At 39.5% G+C, this 24,870-nt stretch overlaps 1 protein-coding gene across 2 annotated transcripts in view; it reads right to left on the bottom strand.

Moving 5' to 3' along the window:
• The window catches only part of Dync1i1 (dynein cytoplasmic 1 intermediate chain 1), a 290,802-nt gene that overhangs the window by 93,515 nt on the left and 172,417 nt on the right, over positions 1-24,870 (bottom strand). For both annotated transcript variants that reach the window (XM_028779147.1, XM_028779148.1), the window contains exons 6-9: positions 23,654-23,743; positions 15,621-15,783; positions 13,259-13,358; positions 6,474-6,599 (exon numbers count right to left, since the gene is read on the bottom strand). In XM_028779147.1, the coding sequence (XP_028634980.1) occupies positions 6,474-6,599; positions 13,259-13,358; positions 15,621-15,783; positions 23,654-23,743 (479 nt within the window). The remainder of the gene's footprint in view (positions 1-6,473; positions 6,600-13,258; positions 13,359-15,620; positions 15,784-23,653; positions 23,744-24,870) is intronic.

Here is a 24,870-nt window from a genome sequence, read left to right as displayed (position 1 = left end):
GAAAGAAAGAAAGAAAGAAAGAAAGAAAGAAAGAAAGAAAGAAAGAAAGAAAGAAAGAAAAGAAGGAAGGGAGGGAGGGAGGGAGAGAGAGAGAGAGGGAGGGAGGGAGGGAGGGAGGAAGGAAGGAAGAAGGAAGGAAGGAAGGAAGGAAGGAAGGAAGGAAGGAAGGAAGGAAAGAAAGAAAGAAAGAAAGAAAGAAAGAAAGAAAGAAAGAAAGAAAGAAAGAAAGAAAGGAAAAAACTCGGTCTCTCCTTGGCCTGAAGGTTCTCGACCATGGAGTTGATTTTCCTATTACCTACGATGTGTTTCAGTTGGAATGGCAGGAACTTACAGTGAATACAAGGCACTGATATTTAAAGACCCTTCTTTTTTTTTCCCTTTTCCTTTCTGGTTGCTAATAAGATTTCTTTTTTTTAACAAATTAAGAGAATTGCTTAAAAATACTGTTTTTTTTTTTAAATCAGGTTGTTCTTAAGAAAGTTAATCCTTTCATATTAAAGAAAAAAATCATAATCCAATATTTATTAGTTAAAATTTACTTTAGAAAATAAATTTAAATTCATTTAGAGCTGTGTCCAACAACTTTTTATACAACGTTGCTTTATAGATTTGGACCATGAGTCTCAGTCTGGGTCAAAGGGGGGATAAAATTTGTTGGGAAATTGACCCTATTGACATGAAACTCACAATCCTACCAGAGGCTGGAAAAGGCCTCTTTGTAGGACCAGGGAGCGTAACAAAGCCAGCAGGACTGGTTGAGGATCAGCGAGCTGGATTGTGAGCTAGGAATGGAGCTGCCGTGTCTGTCTTTCTGTCCCTGCCCCAGCAGCTCCGGCACTATCCTGGTTTAGCATTGCTCTTCACAGTAGAACTCTCTTTGAGGTCACCGGAAACCTCAGCAGACCCAAAAGCTGGGCAGCTGAGGCCACCAGTTTCAATCCTATCTGTAATCTTTGTAGAATCTTAATGAGAAGTGAAGCCACACACAGGAATAAAATCTAACTGAGGGTTTTCAACACTGGCACCAGTAAGGTCAGCTGATATCACCCCCGCTTCACGGTTTGCTTTCCTCCCCAAACCCATGGTCAGTTACAGACAATTGCCAGAAGACCCTTAAAAGGAGAAGAGGTTCTGAACAAAGAAACCAAATCAGGAAAAATACGGAAAAGAAAGAAAGAAAAAAAAAACCTCTCTGACCACACTAAGCCACTAAATAAAGCACTTTTTACTTACTTCGATGCAGATAATTCTAAGATATATATTTCTGATTCTTTTCATTCCTTTTTAAAGAGAACGACCACACCAGGGTAAGCAATGCAGGGTGGTCAGACATATAATCTAATGAGAGTGTGTGAAGCCACTACAGAAGGCAGCAGGAACGCTGCCAGACTGTGATGGGGCCGCGTGGCTGATTTCTATGCAGAGCACACCGATATTTTCCAAGTATAGACAGCTTTTATTGAAATGAAAATAGAAAATGCAGGCCCAGTGCCCACACGAAAAATTTAGTGTAGCAGACACATGAAGCTGCCCATGGAGGGAGAAAGTATTTGGCCTTCCTACTCACAACAGAAAAAACAAGCCTCCATTGGAAAGCTTTGCATGATGAGGCCAAAAGCTCATCAGGCCTTGCAGAAGGAAGACGAATAGAAGCTTGTTTCCTGAAACAATAGTTTTATGAGCCACACCGGATTTGTTTGCAATTATGTAGTGGCAGCATAGGAAGGATCAATGGATATTTACAAGAAATCTTGGGCTACAAGGAGGGAAGTATTATCACAGTAAAACACCCTAGCCTTTTTCTACTCCCAGCCCCCTGTCTTTGCAAGCAAACTGCTCATCTAATCTTTAAATTACTGGAACGCCACAGGTGAGCGAGGATTCAACCGATTTGCTCTTGGTGAGCTCTTGGTGAGCTAGCATCCCGAAAGTACGGACTTTAACAGATGAAATTTGTCAAAGGTCAGAAAGGGACAGAAGTCATAAATTGCAAGGGAGGGCATTTGCTTTCTCAGATATATGTGACTTTTGTTTGTTTTGTAGCACTGGCTGGCTTGGAACTAAAAAAGAAAAAAAAAAGATGTACCCTCATTACCCACATAGAGTCAGAGTGCTAGATCGTAGGAGTGTCCTACCAAGCTGGGTTTCTCACATTAATTTGAATTCTGTTGGGCTCTTCAAATTTCCCTGTCAGATTAGAAAATTATAATAATCCAATAGCTTATGAGTGCCAGGATGCCAGGCAGAAAGCTTTGACAATCTGATCTAGGTCTAATGCTGGCCAATTGACACCAGACAAACTATACCAGGATTTCTCAGAATAGAACCCAAGGGAACTCAAGAATTCTTGAGGTAATTTTGAGGATGGAACCCAGGGATCAGTCATTTTAAAGTCACCCAGGTGGCTGTAACAGTCAGCCAAGGGAAAGGCTCAGCTTGCTTCATTTCTTCCATATTCACCCTCCTCTCTCCACTGTAGAAGGTCACGTACCTACATGTGGTTGCAACACTTACTAGTACAGAATGATCCAGGCTGTTGTTTCGGGGGGGGGGATGTCAACTAATTTCAACATAGCTGTTCCGTCCATGGGTACTTATCTTGTTTCATCAGTCTTGGGTGCCAGTTTCTAGTCTGCAGCCACTGAGAGCTTATGGTAACAAATGTAAAGAATACATTCTCAACATTTGCACATGTGAACAGATTTAGTACCGTAGACATGGTCCCCACAATCTCAAATATGTGTATGGTCATCTGCAAGGGATGCTCATATCCTTTTCAAGGTAAGCTTCCCGGAGGAACTTACCTGCTTACTATCCCAAAGTGACCCGTCACTAGCTTGACTTTAGAAGCTATGGAAGATGCTAGTTTCCTGGATTGCTTTGGATGAAATCAAAGTATTAACTTTATGTCAACTTAGCTACCCTGTGGTACCCAGTTTATGTATTAAAAAGTAGTCTAGATGTCAGTGGAAAATATGTTTTAGAGACGATTAAGACATAAACCAGTAAACTTTGAGTAAAGCAAATTATCCTCTGTAATGGGAAAGGCAGAGGCTTCATCTACTCTACTGAAGACAGGAAGGCTTCAGAGAGGAAGCTGGAGTTCCCTGAAGAAGAATTGACTCTGTTGGTGGCAGCATGGAGGTTCTGGCTTACTGGCCTACAGACTTCAGCCTCAGGACCACAGCATCCACCATGACCTAAACTTCTACCCTCTTGCCAGCTCTACATATTCTAGGCTTGCTCACCCTTCAAATTCATGAACAAAATTATTTAAAAGTCTCTCTCTCTCTCTCTCTCTCTCTCTCTCTCTCTCTCTCTCTCTTCCTCCTCCTCCTCCTCCTCCTCCTCCTCCTCCTCCTTCTTCTTCTTCTTCTTCTTCTTCTCCTTTCTCCTTTCAAAGGATACCCTTATCTCTTGAATATCGGATATATTTTTCCATTGGTTCTATTTTGCTATGAAAATAAAAACAACAAAACTCCACCTAATACATCTTGGAGTCTTTAGAAGGATTCCACAGTGTGGTGCCTCAGTATTCTTGGTGGGTGGGGAGGCTGGTTTCAGGACCTCCCTTCATTTAAGTATCTGCAAATGCACCAATCTTTACAGAAAAGGGTGCAATATGTGCATGTAACTTGTACTATCTCCCTGTGTGCTTAAAGCATTCTCTAGACTATTTGCAATAACTTAGGCAATGCAAATGGCATACATCTTATTGCTGTATTCCTCAGAGAAAAATGACACAAACTATGTGTGTGTTTAGTAGAGATGGTTTATTTTCAGATATTCTCAGGCCACAGTGAGTTAACTGCATGCATACAGAACTAGGGGATGTAGAGAAAGGACTATCATGTCTCTCATTCTCTCCTTCCTTTCAAGGGCTCAGAGCTCATTCCTTTCACCTTTTGGCAGTTTGGTCCCTGCAGTTGCTTTAGTTAGAATTCTTAAGAGATGATAACAACGGCACACACTAGACAGTATAGTGCATTCTGCAGTTCAGATGTTTTTAAAAACATGATTTTCTAAATGAGTCTTATGAATGTCTAGGTCACATACATGAGCTGCCTATTTTATATGAGAGCATAGCTCTGCTATTAGATCTCTTCAGCTGCACATGTAGCTAAATTAAATAGCTTTATCTTGATATCTGAAGTTCTAGAGTCTTAATGGTCTTCAGCACCAGTATGATGATCAAATTACCCAGTTTGGGTAGAATCCCAAATATCCCAGAGGATAGCAGATAGAGCTTAAAATCCCCATTTCTGTTTCTGGTCCCCTGATGAATTAAGGACAGTAGGGGGCAATTTAGGAAATGAAAAGATATGTTTTATTCTTTGGTTTTGTTTGGTTTTTCCCCCTAAGAATATATTACATTTATTTATTTATTTATTTATTTATTTATTTATCTATTTATTTACTATTCAATTTACTTTATTTTGTGTGCATGAGTGCTTTAATCATCTGTATATCCACATGCATGCCTGGTGCCTAAGAGAGTGGTGAGCTGCCATGTGGGTGCTGGGACTTGAACTAGGATCCTATTGCAGGAATAGCAAATGCCCTTCACCTCTGAGCCAACTCTCTAGCACCAAGATGAAGAAGTTTTACTCAATATCTTTTATGTGACTTTATCTTGCTTATTCATATAATTTCTGGATTTTAATAAAATAAAATAAAATAAAATTAGGACCACATTCTCTTCTAAAACACATATATTGGATCATCTAAATGAGAAACTAAAACTAAAACTCAGGAATCATTTAAGTCTTTAGTAAATGATACCCAAGCCACCATGAGAAGGAAGAAAGGATGCTTGGCTCAGTCAGTGATGGTATTAGCTTTGTGACATGACAAAACAAATAATTAAAAAGATTCTGATAATTTCAAAGACTTGGTCTTCTCAGTGTTATCATGATCCTACAGGCTTGTTTACTGTATAATATTGTGAGTATTAACCATTTTATCTGTTACTGCCACAGGCCACCAGTACTCAGTTAATATAATTAGAAAACTTTAAGTTATGATAAACATCATAAGCATTGACTGAAACAACATGGGCTACTTCTTGGAGTTTTAAAATTAAAGATATGCTTTCTGTATATCAAAACAGTTTAAAAGGCCCTGGCTTTCAAAAATGTGCTTCTCCTTATCCCATAAGCCTTATAGTATTTTCTTGGCAATTCAGCAAACCCTTAAAACTGAACGGAATTAGAATTTTGTGCTTCTATGTTTACAAAAAGAGACTATCAGGCTGACAAACTTGATAATCTTAAAAGGAAAGAGGGAGAGAGAGAGAGAGAGAGAGAGAGAGAGAGAGAGAGAGAGAGAGAGAAGGGAACAAGAAAAAAACCTGTTCTCATTTCAAAGGTTCAGAAAATAAAGGTTATTTACTATGGAGGCCTAGACTTCTTGTTAAGTTGTTTGTGAGATAGCAAATTAGAAAAACATGGGCAGAGTTAGCGGTTACTCAATCACGTTGAAGCTAGGCCTTTCATACCAGCACCTCCTGTTCCTCAAATTAGATCTGATAATGCTCTAAAGCGTAAACATATTTCAGTTCAAAAAGATACTCGGGTCTTAGATATAACATGGCACAAAGCTTCCTACGATGAGGCGAGCAGATTTGCCTCCCAATCTCTTCAGATGTGTGTATTCAGAGGAGTTCTCGGAGCCTCCTAATTCTAATATTTGAGGAACTGAAATTTTGAGGTAGAATGCATGCTTTCCATTTTCCTACTCGAAATCTCATCAATAAAGCGGTTGATATACTGGCTAGCACCAAGGCAAAGTTTGCCTATCATTTGGGCAAAGTCGTAGCAACAGAACAAAGCTGGATGCATGCAAGTGTGGTCTAATTTCAGGGCCAGCGAGTCAAACAGAAGAGAAGTCACATGTCATTAGAATCAAGGAGTAAAACACCCCCAACTCTCTGATAGAATCTGCACTTGCAAAGTAGAAACCACATCTACCTTTCTCAACAATCCAAGTAATGTTGGTGGTAAAGCGTCCCCCAACTCAGCTTCAAAAGCATCATTATCTCTAAAACAATATGGTACCTACAGCCTTAGAAACGGCAATATCCACAGAAGTGTGTTTCCAAGACAGGAGGGAATCGGCTGGTAATGCTTTCAGGGTGCCCACATGGGTGGGCTAGCATATGCTGCCCCTAAGCAGAGGAAGTGGCACACCACAATTTCTTCATAAGTGTGAGGTCTTTATAAACTCATCCTCATGGGGACTGTTTTAAATAGAAAGAAAATGACACACAGTTCCCAACCAGGCTTCCTAACCATTTCAGCAGGGCTGCCACTTTCCAAAAACATTAGGTTACTGTGGGGGAAATTTTCCAAAATTGTCAACAATTCCATTTTTAAACCCAGTTCTTCTTCCCAACCCAAGACAGATGCAGGACAGCTTGAACTGTGTTCGGCGTGGTAAGAGATAGGAATGATTTTTACTTTGCTGACTCGTACCTGACAGTGGAAGACATATTCTGGTGTGGTTTTCTTAAACTTCATGTTCCAAACCAAGGCCACTCCATCTGGTTCATGGGGAGCGTCTTCGTTGTTGCTATAAGAAGCAACCATCAGCTCAGGGTACTACGTGAAAGAGTTACAAGGATTTGTTACATTAAGATGACAGCATAGGAATTTTCTCAAGACCTTATCCATCCATGTCTACGGTATAGTCTATCAGTGTGCACCACCACAGCTGGCTCATAAAGAATTTTTCCTTCTACATTTCTGTGCTGTGTTACACATTTCAAGTGGTCCTATCTTTTTAAGATTTGACACATTTACTATCAAATTAACACACCCTGCTTTCTGTCTCTCATTTTTCTGTGTGCATGCATGGTCACTAAACTGGAAACATGCTCAGATCCTACAGAATCAATCACTTTGGGCTACCCTCTTCTTTCTTCTATATTGGTTTCCATGACAACTTTCTGTTCTGATTTTCTTTCTTGGCTGCTTTGTAAAACTCATGCAGATTTTCCTTTTGTTACATACATTCCCAGACAGGGCTATTCTTTTTCTTCTTATTTTTTTCCTTTTATTTTTACCTTCTTGTCAGGTTATCCTGTAGATGCCAGTGGTTTTTGTAAGCCTACTATGATGATAATTTTCAAATAGTCTAGGCTTGATATTTCTCAGAGGTATATGTATTATATTTGACTGCCCACTGAGATTTGATCAGGATGAACAAATACTTATCAATACCAGAAGGAACGCATAGAATATATACTCAATAGACTTTCCCACAAAGCTTACTGCACCCCCAGTATTCCCCTAAGTTTGTGCCTTATACATGATATTCACCGAAGTGGACAAACCCAGAAGTCTGTTTCCTTCTTTCCATGGTTCTTTTTTACTTCCCCAATTGCTGTTTATTACAACGTACTACATGCATTTTGAATTTACATTTTGTTTTCATTCTTTAGGGCAGAAACACTAAAATTAACCTCTTGTCTGATGAAGGTATCAGACTTGCTGCCTGTTCTCATAGGCTGGGATTTATCAAACCATAGTTCAGAGATAAAAATGACACAATCATATCAGGCTTTTCGTAGCCCGTGCCCACCTCCTTCCTACTCCAACCTTTGTCAGGATGACCTTGTAAAGCATGTATTTGGTAAGCTACCCTCAGGGTGACAATTAATGGCTCATCATGGCCTTCAAGGGAATGATCCAAGTCTTGAATCCTTTTCAGCCTGCCTTTCTCTATTGCTTCTGTTTAATGTGTTATGGCTTTTTCTTTCACTCTTAAACATACTCTACCCAGACTTACCAGCTAACCATGAATCACACAGCTACTACCTCTGTACCTATGATTCTGATCACATGCAAACTGGAAGCCCCTTCTGTGTTGTTTACCTCATAAGCTACATTTGAGACTGAATAAGGATAGCAAGCCCTCTAGATAGTCCTAACCATTTATCCCTTCCCTGACTCTTAGCATCCTTGTTTCTATGACTCTGTTAAAACACTAGTTCAGTTGCATTATGTGCTTTTCTCACTGTGCCTTTCCCTAAATCATAAGGTCCTTGAGTATTAGGACTAGGGTTTTCTTGATGTTATTTTGTTGTTTTCTCTCTGAACTCATAGTTTAACAAACCCAGACATATAATGTGTTAAGATAAAAAGTTTATTTAATAATTTATCATTTTGTCTTAGAAAGTCTCTTTTATTTCAGCAACTTTGTGATCAGCACAAATATTGATTCCTTTGTTATCAAACACCACAATAATTAAATGCTTAAATGTAAGAAGCATAGTCATGCACTAAAAAGGAAGGCTTTAAGGAGATACAGAAAACACCTTTCACCTTTCATGAACTTGGTCCTGAAATAGATAAGGAGTCTCATGAGCAATTTCCAAGTTAGGACACATTTCACACAAATGCCATTTGTACCTGGCCTGCACATGAGTGGCTCTGTTACACACCAGACTTATTAATGCTCGTATAAACCTCTTCTTACATATTATCTAGTTTTCTCTTCCTGTTTGCACTACTATGTATATATTCAGACTGAACAATGCTTAATATAAACGTGAACTTTGGCTTTTCCTTCATATGAACCATAACTAAATCTAAGTCTTCAATGTGACTCATTCATTCTTTCAACTACAGAGAGTTACAGCTTACTGGTTACTAAAGAGGCATACTGTAGCACACATGGATGTGACCACCATGGGAAGTCATCATCCTTCATTAGAAAATGCTCCTTAGCAGATGAATCAAAGCCTATTAAGCAAGGCCTTTGATTCGGAGCCCGTTCAATGAAACTAACATCCAGATAAACACAGAAGTCTCCAGACTGTCCATCTGAAGTTTAACTATGTCACATGTGAAAAGGCAAGTCTATAAACACTGACACCACTACCGCAGGGGCCAGAGAGCAGCCAGATGTGTCTGGAATAGCATCCCACAGCTTCACATCTGGGTCTCATCGTTCACACCCACTTGCAGCTTTTCTTTTCATTCTCCTGCCTCACCCCCACCCCCGTCTAAAAATATTTTAACTTGCTTGGCTTTCAAGTTTCTTTAGCAAACAGGCTGTGTGTTAGCGAAAACTCCAGGAAAATGCCTTTGGCAAAGTTTTCTATAAGGGGAATTACAAGGTGTAAAGGGACTGCCTTGTATCTTATCTAATGCAGACTGGTATAATTTCAAAGTGTCTTCTTGTACTTCCTTTAAAACAATATTTGTTTGAGCATATCTAGTCATGTTTACTCATTATCAGGCTTCCAAGCAATTATGAAAATTTAAATGTTTAAAATTATACTTTTGAACAATTGTAAACTTTCTGGTCACCTAATTACACATAAGGACTAGATTATCCTATATTTAATTTAGACAAATTTTACCCAGAAATTACTAACTTTACTCTCAAGTCCAGTTAGATCTTCAGGAAAAATGAAATCTAGTATTTTTCGGAGACAATAGAGCGAGCATGCTTTAAGTGGACCTTGTGTTCTAGCTACTGATCTGGGCACTGTCATAACTCACTTGTCACTCGGGTCTATATAAAGAAGATAATGGTTTACTCATTTCTACAGGCAAAGAAGATGAATCCTTAGGTAAGTGACATTTTCTAAGTCGTACTGCTCATGAATGACAATGTGAGAAAACCTGTGGAAGTCAGTTGGGCTCAAAGCTTGGACAAACTATGACTGTCCCTGTATGTCTACTGTGGCATTGTATCCATTGCATAAATAAAATGTGGCATCAAGTACAACATGGGACAAGAATATTCATGTTAACATTTCTGGTCTATAGGAGCCCACCCTTGGCTAGTGGGAAACATGATGTGTGTAGGAATAACATCAGCTCAAACAGTAAAGCAAAAAAAGTGTGCTAGGAGGGAGGTATCACAAAATTTTGTAGAAGCATGGGCATGTGCTGAGGATGAAGACAGAAAAAGAGACTTTCAGTAGGGGTGGATATTTCAGTGAGACAGCTGGGAAGGACATTTGAGAAGCAAAATTGGCAACAAGTCTCAAAAGACTAAAAATAAAGCTACCATATGTTTAAGCTACACCACTCCTTGGCATATGCCTAAAGGAATGGGCATCCTATTCCACAGATACCTGCTTATTCATGTTCACTGCTGCCTTGTTCACAATAGTTATGGAGCATAAACAATCTAAATATCCTTCTGTTGATGAATGTATAATGAAAATGTTGTATATACAATGGAACACAATTCAGTTGTAAAACCAAGATTAAATCATACGGAAGGGAAACAGCCATAGTTTGTCCAAGCTGTGATGTCTAGGAATCATAACAATGACCAATAAGGCAAGATATCCCTAAAGGGCAGTAGTGACACTCATATCTCAGCTGTAACCAAAAGCTGTCTAATTGGACTTAAGGCACACTTACAGGGGGCAAATCATGCTTGGTATCAGAAACATAGCCAGCTTCCCAGGGCTAGTGAGATCATGCATCCTAAAGAGTTGTCTACTGCTGTGTTACTAATCCAACTTTGTTCCCAATTTCATTCCAGATACTTACCTTTATATACCCACAAACAAATGTAGCTCTCACATCTCATCAAAGAAGCCTCTCTTTACAGAAGATTGAACCATTATAAAAACACTCATGCCTGGTCAAAATATGCGTGTCATGGTACACACATGACAATGTGTGTACCTTTCCTGTCATTTCTAGGAGACACATCCTCATTTTCTGGTCCTCTGACTCTTACCCCTCTTACTCAAGATCTCCCGAGCTTTAGATGCCAGTGCTGTGTTGTAGATGATTCATCTGGATCTAGGCATCCCATGATCAGTTGTATATATGTGTATACATGTATATATATACATGTATATGTGTATATGTGTATATATATATACAGATGTACATATATGTACAAAGTGTATATGTGTGTACACATGCATATATGTATACACATGTGTATATATGTATATATTTACATATATATGTGCATATGCATACTTACATATACATATGTACATAATATACATATATAACAATGATAAAGAAAAAGGATGTCAATTTGAGAGGGAATAAGTTATGGCGACACGTGGAAGTAGTCAAGGGGAGGAAAGAGAAGGAGATAATACAAAAAATAAATTGTTCAATAAAAATATATAATTAATCACAGATGATAAAAATGCTGATGATAATTCTATATGCAGAGAGTAGGTATTGAGCGGCCAGCAAGGACTCTGTTTTCTAAGCTAGGCAAGAAAGAGAACACAGCACGAAGTGCTTGCAGCTCCGAGTGTTAATCTTGAATTAGCACCAGTAGAGACTCTCTTTTGCTTCTCTAAACCTGACTGAATTCCTAATTAGACAAGTTTTTTGAAGATTATTCAGGTTAGTGTCTTATGCAGCTAGAAGATTGAAGGGTGCCTTTTAAATAGGAGAGGGTTACATACCTACTGTGTGATTTTATTCACACTCTGACACATGGGCTGTTGATAGTATTCTTGTGCTAAACATTGTTGAGTAGATGGAAGAGGTGACAGAGTGTTGGGTACCCAGACTTTTTTGTGAGAGTAGTGTTTATATGATATTTTGCATGTATTGTGTTATTGCCTACTTAATTCAGAATATTACACAGAATTCTCTCACATTTCTTTCCTTTTCTTCCTGCAGCTCCATTTTGTTTCCCACAGGAAACTCCAAGGCATACCTGCTGCCATTACACTGTAGCCTGTGTCACGTCCTTCTTTTTTTTGTCTTAGTTTGCCTAAGTGTGTCTACTTCAATTCAGAGTGTCTCTTCGTCTCAGAAGCACGAAAAGCTGGTTCTTTGAACCCACAAAAGTATGACACAGAATTTTACGGATTCTAGTTTTTAAAAAAAATCTCTGCAAAATGCATATCTTACAATTTCACATCAATTCCCACAGTGTAGACAGGCAGAGGGGGGAGGGGAGAGAGGGGGAGAGAGAGAGAGAGAGAGAGAGAGAGAGAGAGAGAGAGAGAGAGAGAAGAGTCCATAGAAACATTTCTATGCTTTCCAGTTTTACTTCCTTTGACACAAATGTCACATGGGAAGGAACTTTTGTGGAAACAAATCCATGCAAGCACACATGGGGCTCAGTGGGACCGGCCCCACTGCTGGTAGCCCATAGTCTCTTCAGGGAGGGTTAGCTCAGAACCACTAACAGTTGCCTTGGTTGGGGTATGTGTCAGATAAAGATCCTGCGTGATTCCAGACCATGAATAAGTGAACACTCCAAGCTAAGTGTTTTCTGGGGCTTGGATCTAATTTCTCTGTACACCAGGACATGCACACAGACCACCCACACACTGCAGAGAGACTGGGCGAGCTTGACTGTCTTAGTCTTTCTATGGTCATGTTCTCTGTGCTCTGTTGTTTGGATGTCAAAGAGGGTGCAAGAGCAGAGGACCCCCATCTAATTAGTAGCTGCCGACCAGACAGTTATGGGGATCACACTCCCCCTCAATTCCCAAGGAGATTAAATGAGACTCTTGTTATAACCCCATTTGCCTAGATCAGTCTTCTGAGATGTGACCAGAGAGTGATCCCCTCTTACACTCTACTCTTAAGCAATACTTGCTGTCTGTCTACATCACTTCTCATTCTTAAGCGCTTCTGGTTTCAGCTTCATAAGCAGTTTCCTAAGGGGAGAAGCAGTTAAAACCCATGCAGTAGAGCATAGCAAGGCTTGAGATCTGCTCTTCTGTACCCTAACTGTGTGAAGGTTAGAAAGTTACTTAGCATCTATTGAGCTACAGTTTCTTCAGCTACAGCATGCAAATCTTGACAATGACTGCTTCCTATAATTTCCTTGATGGTGAAATAAGACGTCACTTTCAAGGTAGTTGCTATAGCGCTTGTTATGTCAGTGATACAGATAAAAACAAATGCAGGAGCTCAAAACTCAAACCACATGCATTCAAATGCTGACTTCGCCACAACTTAATTGTGTGCTTTTATGCATTACTTAGTTGCTCAGTCCGGGGCATAGTGACTCATGGATAGTCAACAGGTTGGGTTGTTCATTCATCAAGTCGATCAGTAGGAAACCAACAGTGACTACGCTTAGAAAAGCTTCCTGCACAGAATGGTCTGGCTGCTTGTTTGTTTCCAGGAGCGTATTAATTAATAATATCTGAATGGATAATTAACCCCCAAACTTCTGAAAAATGTGAACAAACATCAGTGGGCAGAGAGTCATAGATTAATAAGTATATCCAAAATAGGAGAACAAATATTTAAACACATGTCAAGTTTGTCCTGTCAGCACTAATTCTTACCTGGAGAGACCAGTCCATACAAGTGACCACCCGATGCTTGGACCAATGCTCATCGTAGAACTGACGGTTGAAAGAAAGGTTGGCTCCAGCCTGTACATCCCTATGGTAGGTTAAGTAACAGAGGTAAAAGCAAGGTTCCAGAACAGAGTTGTGTCTAGACAGGAGCACATGATCATGAGTAAATGAATTAAATATATTCTCCTTTATGGAGAGCTCTTTCTAAAGGCTCAGAAAAGCTTTCTGCATTGGTTCTGAGCCTGCTGTAAAATGTCAAATTTGTTTCAGCTTATCTTAGTCAGTCTTGAAATATTTTCTTCCCTCTACTTGGCTCTAGCCTGAAGCAGGGTTATTAAAAATTTCCCTCAGCCAGCAAGAGTGCTCAGCAGATAAAAATACTTGTGCAGGTCTGAATATCCCAAGCTCAGTTCCCTGATACTATGGTAGAAGGAGAACCTGACTCCCAAGGCTAGCCCTCTCACTTTCACTTGAGTATCCACGCTATACACACACTAAGACTAAACTGAAATATTTAAACCTCTCTGCTATTAAAGGGGCATGAAATGAAGGGAGTTTCTTGTTATCAATACCTTCTACACTGTCAGATTCCCCAAATGATATCCATGTTTCTATCTGTGAATTGTGATTGGCCTTAGTGGCTGCCTCCTTGAGGAACAGTAGGTGATCATTTCTGCTGTGAGACAGGGATGGTGGAGATCCGGGGAATCACAAGTCTGTCATTGACCAAAGGAGCACTGTGTCTCAGAGGACTGATTGCAAGTTGGCCAGTGTTTATTTGGCTAACATTCAACTGACCTTGGTAATATTTTCAAAGAACTCTGCACTGGTCATTCAGTTCCTTCAAGGGCCTGATATGCTTAAATGCCTGTTCTGTGCCAGCGCAAAAGAATCTGCCTAAACTGCTTCGATCTCACTCAATCCAGGAGTCTGTCTACAGTCACCCTTCTTCCAGTCACTCTAGCCAACTACGTTACATCAGTATCATTCACCTCGGTAGCTCATGCTCAGAATGAGTACCCCGGCTTCAGAGAATATCTAAGTTCTGGTGAGCTGACATAGCATGATCTCTGTGTCCACTCCTTGGCTCTTAGAGCCCCACTAATTCTATGCAGCTCTAGCACTACAGGTAAGATGAATGCAACTCAGTTCTGTTAGAAAAGCAGTACAGTAGTGGGCCGTGTACTCAGATAGGAAGGGGAGAGCATTAAAATCAATTGAGCCACTAGAAATGTTTTTTTTTTTTTTTTTTTTTAAAAAGAAGCCAAACATTGGTAGAGCATGCAAATTCAGGCTTCTTATCTCCTCTGTGCATTTTAACGATGCCAAACTGTTGAGAATGTTTTCAAAACGCCCCATGAAATTAAATAATTACCATGCCTCTGCTACGTTCTTTTCAATATGGATATCACTTTTTCCTTTATGAATGAATTTGAATTTTAGACATAGTTTAAAAAATCAAATTTGATGCAAAAAGCAGGTGACCCTACCTTCACACATTGTTCCCAGACAAAAGAAATATATAGGAACAATCCAACTATGTCTGCTTCTTATGAGTCTCATAAAGCGGAACCCGATAGCCCATGGGGATGGCTGGTAGCTCCTGTCCTTTCTAATACATACGTCACAAATACAGAGAAAGTCATATGGACTCCTCCTTCTCCAATCTCTTTGGATAGATTTTGCTTGTTTTCTCTGTAAATGTCTCTTTGCCGTACATGTTTCCTATAATGTACATATGTGCATGCAACATACACAACCTTATAGGACTAAAAAGAAGATACACGGTCCGGATTGTTTCTCACCTCTCTTGTTACCCTATATAGCTCTTGTTTATTTTTCCAGCTTCCTGTTTGCTTAGCCAGCAAGAATCAATCTAGCAGATCTGCTATAGATCTTCCCCAGCTGCACAGGAGAATGTCTTCTCAAAGGACAATGTGTGTCACTCTGTTCGTCTCTATCACCTGACCCGGACTGCTGATTTAAAGTTCAAAAGAATTTCATAGGGGCACACGATAATTGCAGGGAAATGCTAAGCCAGAAGTTATAATAAAAGCCCCCAGTCAAAGCTGTTTAGTAAGATCAGTCCTGGAATTCCATATTCCTCTCATTTGCTAGACTTTGGGTTTGCTTAGTAAATGCATAAATGTATTTAAAATCAGTGAGGTAAGCTGGACTAGCATCCGGACTAAGCACTGGAGAAGCTGAGCCTAGTCCATCACTTGAGTCCAGTACAGGAACGGCTTGGGCAGCATAGAGAGACCCCACATCCTAAGAAAGAACATTAAGACAATAGAAGCAACAATTTATCACACAGTGTTTTTCAAAATGTATATAAGCAACGAACCCATCTTTCTCCTCCAGCTCTCGGCCGCTGTAGTCAAAAAAGATGTCAGAGTCCTCAGCTAGAGCTCTTTCAATCACTCGGATTGTTCGGTCGAAGAAGATGAGGAATTCCTCTGAGTGCAGGATCTGCTGTTTTTCTTCCTCTGTCAGCTCTCTTGGTGGGGCTTTTTTATGCAAGACAGATTGTTAGGAAGGAGAGGGGACAATTTAAAATGGTTCCACAGAAATCCTGCCCTTGAAAGAGCTTGTTTATACAGGGAGAGATAATACACAGGAAAGCAAACTTTTGTTAATTATGATTATAAATCATTCTCAAACTCTCACCATTTGTAGCTATTCTCCCATAAAAGATTTCATATCTCATCTACTTGCTATTTTGAAGAAGTAGGAATTATTATAAGTAAAAATAGATTGACATATTTTAAGATATCAGTTCTAAATGTTATTTGCTTTTAAAATGAACTGGAAAAAAACTTAAATAAGGCAGAAAAATACATGAATAATCCTCATAGAAGCAGGAGGAGGGGCAATAAGATGGGGGGTTCCTGGGCGGGGGGATGGGGGAAGGGGATAACATCTGAAATGTAAATAAAATATCCAATAAAAAATACATGAATAAGATCTTACTTATTAGAGTCTATCTGTGACATGGTCCAGATGTGTACTCTGCTCTCCACCGGGTAACTTTACTTGACTTGGGTTGGCTAGCTGGGAAACTGACATCACTAGCTAAGCCATGTCCTTTCTGGTCTGAAGTCACACAGGGCTTCTCTAAAACATCCCACAGTTTCTTTTATTACTTAGAGTGGTTATTTTATTTTAATTCTATCTAGTTATTAAATTTGAAGATATAAAATAAGAATAGGAGGTGAAATAACTGTCAGGGTTCCATGGTGCCTGCAAGTCAGGTGACCGCAAAGTTTATAAGCGAATTCTATAAGCAATCCCTTCAGCAACTCTTATTGCATAAAACTCTAGGGAAGAGATTGGGAACTCTCCCAGACTGAAGAAGGCCTATGGGCAGACATTTTCAGCTGAACCTTGATGGTCTCAAGAAACCCCATTTCTACCCCTGAGCAGACAGCCAGGGGACAGTTGAACCATCACCTTTAAAGAAAACACTGAATATTTAGCTTTCAGGAGGGTAACCAATTAAAATCGCAGTTAGTGTCCTGGATGAACTAGCTTTCATTTGAGCCTGACAAGATTCCTAAGAGCATATTCACAGTCAGGACCAGGTTCTCCCTGGCCACACGATGAGAAGAATCTTTTAGGTATAGTCAGCTGCTACATAAAATTTTATAGAGGTTTTATTGGACTTGATTAATGATGTTTTAAGGCCACTGTTCTAAGAAATCTGAACAATGAAGAAGTCCTTCTGTAAAATCACTCCAGGGGATTTTTCTCTCTTCTTTGGGCTTCCCCCTTCCTTGCCTCAGACCAGGCCACTGGAAGTTTGAAAAGACTCAAGATTCCATTCATAATAATAATACAAAAATGATAGTGATTCTGATGGAGTTGATTCATGCTTCAGAAATGCTGACCAGTTAACAGTATGGCAAAATGTGCCCCATGAACTCCAGCAGAAGATCTGGAAACACAGCCCACTCGTCATGACAGAATCTGACACAGTCCTTAGATCTCTAAGGTGCTAGAGCCCTAAAACTGCCGGCTGTATTGAGACTTTCCAAAATTCCTATGAAGCTCCACTGTGGAGTCCTGCTCAGATGCTAGTCGGCAAAAGGAGGAAGCTGGTGATGTCTAGATTCAGAATTCAGAATGGGATTTGGTAGAGGACATGGATCATGAGGTGGATGCAAACAAACCACCATTTTACCAGCCACTCTCTGGCTCTGACTCTTACTGATTTGAGCTTAAACTATGAGTCCAGTTTAAAAAAATATAGACCCCCGAAATAGATAAGCATCAATAATAAGTGACCACAAACTAGCTTATTAGTGTATTTCCCTAGCCTCCTCATGAAGCTTCAATTAGCTCTTCGATGGGTACAGTAAAGCTACTAAATGTAACAAGTGAAACAAAGAACAAATCTATAAAGTGCTAGGTCCAATTTGTTTGCTTAATATTGTTAATAAATGAATTACCCTCACCAAACAAAGCTAGTATGGGCCAAGCAAATTGTCTTTTAAAAAGATGCAGCCTTGGTTACTGTTCATAGGTGACTCAAGACGTGCTTTGGATCAAACAAAGTAACAGGAGCTCTCTCCCTTTACCCTCCCACCTTCCCCCCCCCCCGAATACGAGAAAAATCAAGAAAATCCACTCTCTGTTTATCTTTTTGAACCACATCTATTTCACCCTGTATCTCTTCTTACAAGTCTATTACCTTGAATAAAAAATACTATCTGTGTAATTTTCTGTAATTTTTTTCTTCCTCACAGCTTATTGTCACTTTGATCTCGGCTTTCAGGACATACAACCTCTTCTCTGGGAGGAACATAAATGGCTGATCAAAGTGACCTTGCAGAGGCTTGGGTCCAGGTAGGCGAACCAGCCGCCTCTCCAGACGGGATCCTTAACAATACAATGTTTGGCCCGAAATCAAATTGCTACTGAACCAAAACAAAGGATACACTTTATGTTAAGCTTTGATGTCTAACAGGGATCAAATGACATGATTTGTTTGCACAAAATAATAACATGCATGTGCAGATGAGTGCTTTCAAAAAGTCATAAACAATATTCAACTTACAAATTAAATAAATAAAATCATAAAATCATACCTACTTTTGATTAAAACTAATCTCCCATTGCTTAAAAAATATTTAAATTGGTGTTGTTACAATATAAATGAGAAACTAATGGAGTGCCCAGGATGCACAGTTAAAAGAGGCACCAAGAAATAAAAACCTCTCGGACAGAAAAATAAAGTATGAGTTAATGGAATCCACTATGATTTAAATACAGAGATGAAAAAAATCCCATCAGCAGTGTCTTTTTATCAGATGCACTGCCAAGCTCTCCTTGGAATACCTTTCTGCTGCTTTTTGCCTGTCCCATAAGTCCAATGAATTATATCTCTCTGTATAATATGCATATATTTATATATATTCAGCCTTGGCTATTGTTCATAGGTGGCTCAAGACTTGTTTGGGATCAAACAAAGTAGCAGGATCTCTCTCCCTTACCCTCCAGCCTTTTCCTCCGAATACAAGAAAAATCAAGAAAATCCACTTTCTGTTTACCTTTTTGAACCACATCTATTTCACCCTGTATCTCTTCTTACAAGTCTATTGCCTTGAATAAAAAGTTACTACCTGTGTAATATATATATATATATTTTTTTTTTCAAAAAACCACATCAGAGAAAACGTGGGTATGGATTATATGATATTTTATTTAGTTTCATAATATAAAACAAAGAATTCCTTTCAGGAGCTGGTGGCTCGCAATGCTTTATGTATTTAAAGTGTTCTTTAAAGAGGAGAATCTGTGTGAAAAGGAGACTATGTGTATATGACTTACATAGTATCCAAAGAACAAGATAATCTATACATTTACTCAGTTACATTTAGCCTGAATAACATCTATGAATCACAGTCACGAAATAAACATTTTGAAAATATATAAGCAAATGTGACCTGCAAAACTAAAATCTAGTTCAAACTTTATTTAGGGTCACCTTTTTATTGTTTAGTTATATAGTGTTATTTTCTCTTAGTCTTTTATATGGAGTCTTACATTTTCCGTGCACTCTTTAAGATGGTTCTATCCTGCCAACTATGTTTTCTTTCTTTTTCTGGTTCTTGATTTTTCTTACAAATATGTACTTAGCTTCTTTTTAATTGGTTCCATTTACTGTACCCTCTTTCTCTTGTTTCTAGGGTTCTTAGAACATTTGCCTCTGCAAAGACAAAATGTCCATAGTGAAGTTCACAACTTACACCGAATATTTTAATTTCAGTGTTTGTGTGTGTGTGTGTGTGTGTGTGTGTGTGTGTGTGTGCAGGCCAGAAGTCAGAAGTCTATGTCAGGTGTCTTTCTTAATCCTGTTCCCATCTCTGAGACAGAAAATCTCAACATCATCAGCTGTCTAGACTGGACATGTAGCTCCTGGGTCTGCTGTCTCTGCCTCTCCAATGCCTGAATTAATAGTAAGGGCTGCTCTCCCTGGCTTTGCACATGGGTGCTGGGAACACAAACTCAGGTCAAGTATGCATTGCATATAATTTATTGACTAAGTTAACTTCCCAGCCCCTTAATTTCATTTTAAGTCTACATTTATTTGTAAAATACCCACTTTATAAATGGCTTGCCTTGTTTTTACAATCCAGCATTACATTGGAATATAAAAACATGGTGTTTAAAAGATGTTTTGCAAGACTATCTAAAAGATAAAAATAAGCAATCCATGCAGCCAGTGAAAACATGAGATGAAATTGGGGCAAATGGCCCTAATGGAAATTTTACAGTACAATCAGTTCATAAACAGCACCAGGGAACCATATGAAACTAACACAGACAGACATTCGGCTCGGAAGCTAACTTGAGGCTTACGGCTTCCTTTGAATTTACAGGAGTGAGGGCTCCAATCCTCTTACTCTGAGTCTCTTAACCTGACTCTGACATGTGGAGTGTTCCGAACTTTTGATGAAAAGTTAACAAGCTAACCTACAACTTTGTATATTCTTTGTGCCATAAAGTGCACATAGCAAAATAGTAAATCAAAAACTATTCTCTGTATACTCAAGGCATCTTGGTGTAACATGGAGAAATACGTAAAAATCAAACAAATAAAAAACCTAATGCATATTGAATTTTTCCATGTCTTACTATATTTTTCTTCATGAAAAAGAAAAAGAAAGAGGAGAAGAAGGAAGGGAAGGAAGAGGAGGAGGGGGGAGGGGAAGGGGAAGGAGAAGGAGAAAGGAAGGGAGAGAGGGAAGGAGGGAGGTAGGGAGAAAGAGAGGAAAAGAGAAAGGAAGGAGGGGTGGAGAGATAGATTTCCCAAAAATGTGTTCCCTGGTTTGAAACTGTATGTCAAGTTTTAACCCAGAGCATATTTTCATGGCTGAGTCCCCTAAAGGCAGGGTTCCCTGGAAGTGCTGACACAGCCCTCCTCCAGCAGTTCTGTGAATGGCGCCACAATTAGATCTGCTACAGATTCTTTTAAAGGTTTGCAAAGTACTGTCTTGCTTAGAGAGAGAGGGGGAAAAAACCCCAGATAGTTTGATGCTAACATAAACATGCTCTTAACCCATTATGTGCTAATTTGCAGAAATGTCATTAATGGAGAACGAGGCACACCGTGCTGCGGCAACAGGAAATGTTCTTTCAAACTTCTTTTTGACTTTGAGTGTGGCTTTAATCAATTCCATAAAGCACGGGGAACAGTTAAAACTGAAGGGTGTTTTTGCTTGGAACTTAAGAAGGAGGTGCTTGGCTTTGCTGGGAATAGGGTTTGGAGATTGGGGTTGGGAGTAGCATGGCAGGGGTGAATCCCGGCCAAGGCCCACCAAGAGCTTGGAGGTTGTATATCGCTGGGCATGTTTTAAGCTGCTTTGCAAAAGGAAACTGTTGTGTTTCAATCGATCCTGGCTTATTTTGTCGCTTCTGTACCTGTGCTAAAGGCATTCACTTCATTGCTTTTTTAAATAAGATGTTTTTAGTTGAGGTTTAAATGTGAAATCGCTTCTATGGAATCTGTTTAGAGTTTCTCAGAAAAAAAAAACAGTAAAGCCAATGCCTTCTGTGGATGCAACTGTTAAGACACTGAGTCTTTCACTTGTTCTCAGTCATTCCTGGAACCTCACCTCCTAGACGCCTGAAACTGGGCATGGTAATCACCTTACCAATGGCTCTCCAAAACAGTTAGAAAAAAAAAGTTTGCATCTTTTGATTTCAAAGCTGTGGGCTATGGCAAACCTGAGCTCAGGGAACTGGGGCACACAAGGCCGTAACATCATGTGTAGGGCACAGTTACAGACCTGGTACTGTAAGGCAAGACAACAAATAATCATTTGGCAAACATTTCTACAGTGCTTATTTTGTGCCAAGTTTTTCCATACTAGCCCCTTTGAGTCTTATATTAAAAAACAAACTCATGAGGTAGGCATTATCTCTGCTTGCCAGATGAGGAAACCAGAGCCAAAATAAGGTACATCAGCCAAGTTAGTCATTATAGATCATGCAGCTAATGAGTGACAGAGCCAAGACTTGATCCAGGGACCCCTTTCTTTTGCCTCATTACTTTACACCGGTTTTTCTATAACCGAGTTTGCATACGTATAATTAAGACCAAACTAAACATGCATACAGAGCTCAAATATGCCTTAGCAGGAGGTAATTTTTACTCTTTAATCTCTATCTCTCTTTTTAAAAGATTTACTCATCTTCACTTTGTCTGTATGAGTATTTTGCTACCACATATGTCTATGCACTACTTGTGTGTCTAGTACTCACAGAGGCCAGAAGAAGGTTCTGGATCTTCTGTAACTGGAGTTACAGATGGCTATGAGCTGCTATGCAGATGCCAAGAATCCAACTCAAGTCCTCTGGAAGAGCAACAAGTGCTCTGAGCTATTTAGTCTTCTCTCCCGACCTCAGGACACAATTTTTAAAAGTTAAGAAGTGTCCCCACATCGTATCTATACAAACTTCTATTAAGCGTGCATGGATGTAAACTGTGGTAGCTATTCAGACCAAGTGGATTTTTCTCTGAGAATGCGAGCAATTGGAGCAAGACATACATTCCTAGGAAACTCTTGAATCAAGAACTTGACACATAGGCCTGGTGGTGGTGGCACACGCCTTTAGTCCCAGCACTTGGGAGGCAGAGGCAGGTGGATTTCTTAGTTCGAGGCCAGCCTGGTCTACAGAGTGAGTTCCAGGACAGCCAGGACTATACAGAGAAACCCTGTCTCAAAACAAAACAAAACAAAACAAAACAAAACAACAAAACAAAACAACTTGACACACACCAAACCAGAGCCATGGGCATTTTTAAAATTTTTTAAATTTTTAAATTTCAACTGAGATCCTTATTAGGTTTATGCTGATCTGTAATTGATAAGACTAATTAGGTATTTCGAAGAAGATTTTAAAGCCTGCTTCCAGGTCTTCAGGGACCTCTAGCCATTTTTCAGTAAGAATGACAACTCAAAATCTCTTTGTCTGAGAGTCTTAACATAGTAAACTAGAAAGAAAAATGTCTAAAGAAAAGTCATGAAGATGGCATTATGGTATAACATACAGGTTGGAGATTCAACCTAAGTCTTAGCTCATGCAAGCTTCAACCTATGTCTTGGCTAACGCACTTATATGTTATGTATCCTGGGGCAGTTCTTTCTCTCTTAGTTCTCTGCCAATACAATAATGATAATGATAGTATACTCCTCCAAAGGACATTTTGATGTAGATAGTGTTCTTTCACCTTCTTGGAGGAGAGGTAAGTATATTGTAAGCCCCTAATCAATGACAGTTGTTATTTTGTCTTCCTTTCTCTTCCAGTGCTGGGATCCAAACTCAGGGTCTTGCACTCTTGAGCATTACAAAAAAATGCTCTACCACTGAACTAACCCCCCAGTGTTAGTAACTATTACAACTGAAATATGTGGTTATTTGTCCCCGCATGGGCAGAATTGTAAAAGAATCCTTTAATCGGTAATGATTGCTGTTACTGTTTCTATGTGGAGCATATGTAAAACTTCAGAAGTAATTGATAAAATAAATTGCAGAAGCTCTTTTTCCTCATGATTATCTTTTCTGGTGTAACATGGCAACTGAGAGTTTGTCCCATGTTATCTCTGTGTTTAGTAATCACTCAATGGAATTGTGATTAACACTGAAGTTGCTTCCACTTTATTCGCTTCAGTCAGCCTGAAAGCAACAAGTTCTTGATCTGGTGATTCCAGTGTCTGTTTTGAATGGTAAGCCATCATACAAAATCTCATACAAAGAGCATGTGAACTTCAGCTTTGTTTGCTTCTATCATCTCTTAGTCTGATAAAAGAAAACAAAACCAAAGTAATGACCCAGCTTATCTGCCAACCACACCTTCCTTCATCACCTTACCTTCCTTTGTCTCCTGCTTTTTGTCTTGATTTTCCAGTTCAGAATCATGACCAATTTTGGGTTCTACCATCTCTTCATCTTCCTCATCCTCTAGAAAGAAGAAAGAGAAAAACACAATATGTACTTCATTTTGAAAATCAAAGTCTTTGGCTGATGGTGGGAGGTAGAGTGAAGGGCAAAGTTCTAGTCGTTTAGGGCAACTTCGAAGTAAATCACTTCACAGAAAGTGCCAGACAAATGTTCATGAATACATGAATAAATTATCTTCCAAATGGACATCTTTGAATGGTTCCCAAACCTGCTGGGAAAATTGCAGAGTGGCACCTGTTCTGTTCCTCTCCAGACCCTGACCACATGGGATGTCTTGGGATTACCTTCCTGACCTCTGAAGCTTCTTTGGAGATGGCCGAGAAACAGGCCTGAAAATTCTTCCACCTGCAGAGCTTTCTGAGCAAGGGACACCTGCTGCACACATGACTCATTTTCAATTTCATTTTTGCCAAATCAATTTGGTTTTGACCTACAGGAAAGGGTTAAATACGGGTCTAACCCCAGGTCAAATGCCACTGGCAAGTAAACAAGCAGGGATAGACCCCCAAAGTCAATGCCACTGGTCTGGGAGAAAACAGCCTATACAAATTGGCATTTACAAATTCAGAATAGTTCATGGATTCATGCGAATTTAACAAGCACTCACAAATGGGCCCAGGCCAGATGTTAGAGTGCCCTTTTTGCTCTATGCAAATATGGGTCTTTCTCCCCTGCTTTCTTTAGAAGAGTGCTCTGGATCACTGACTGAAACATAGGAGTTTTAGGGAGTAAGGTATCACAGGAAAATCTAACAAATACAAAATGAGAAAAAAAAGTACTGAAAGCTGTTCTTAGGGACTTTGAATATAGTACTACATTTACTCTAGTAATATAATTTCATAGCATATTTCATTGGTTCTAATGAAATTTAAAAGAAATCTCTCCTTCTCTTACCTTCTACTCATTCATTTACTAAATTGGCATAGATTTCGTGTAAGATCCCCAGCCTGTGGTACCTCCATGTCAGCAGATGCTAAAGACATAGCATCACAGATGTTTACCAAGCATGGAGAAAGCACATTATCAAGGAAAACAAGAGCCAGTGTTCTGGTTTAGGAAGGCTGCTTCCCCAGCAAGAAATGGCCACTAAGAAAAGGGCACATGAAGGTGACCCTTGAGAATTGAGG

The sequence above is a fragment of the Grammomys surdaster genome, unplaced genomic scaffold (assembly GCF_004785775.1).
Source record: "Grammomys surdaster isolate TR1022 unplaced genomic scaffold, NIH_TR_1.0 345, whole genome shotgun sequence".
NCBI classification, from domain to species: Eukaryota; Metazoa; Chordata; class Mammalia; order Rodentia; family Muridae; genus Grammomys; species Grammomys surdaster.
The sequence above is the reverse complement of the archived record's forward strand: the minus strand, read 5'-3'. Positions and strand labels throughout refer to the sequence as shown.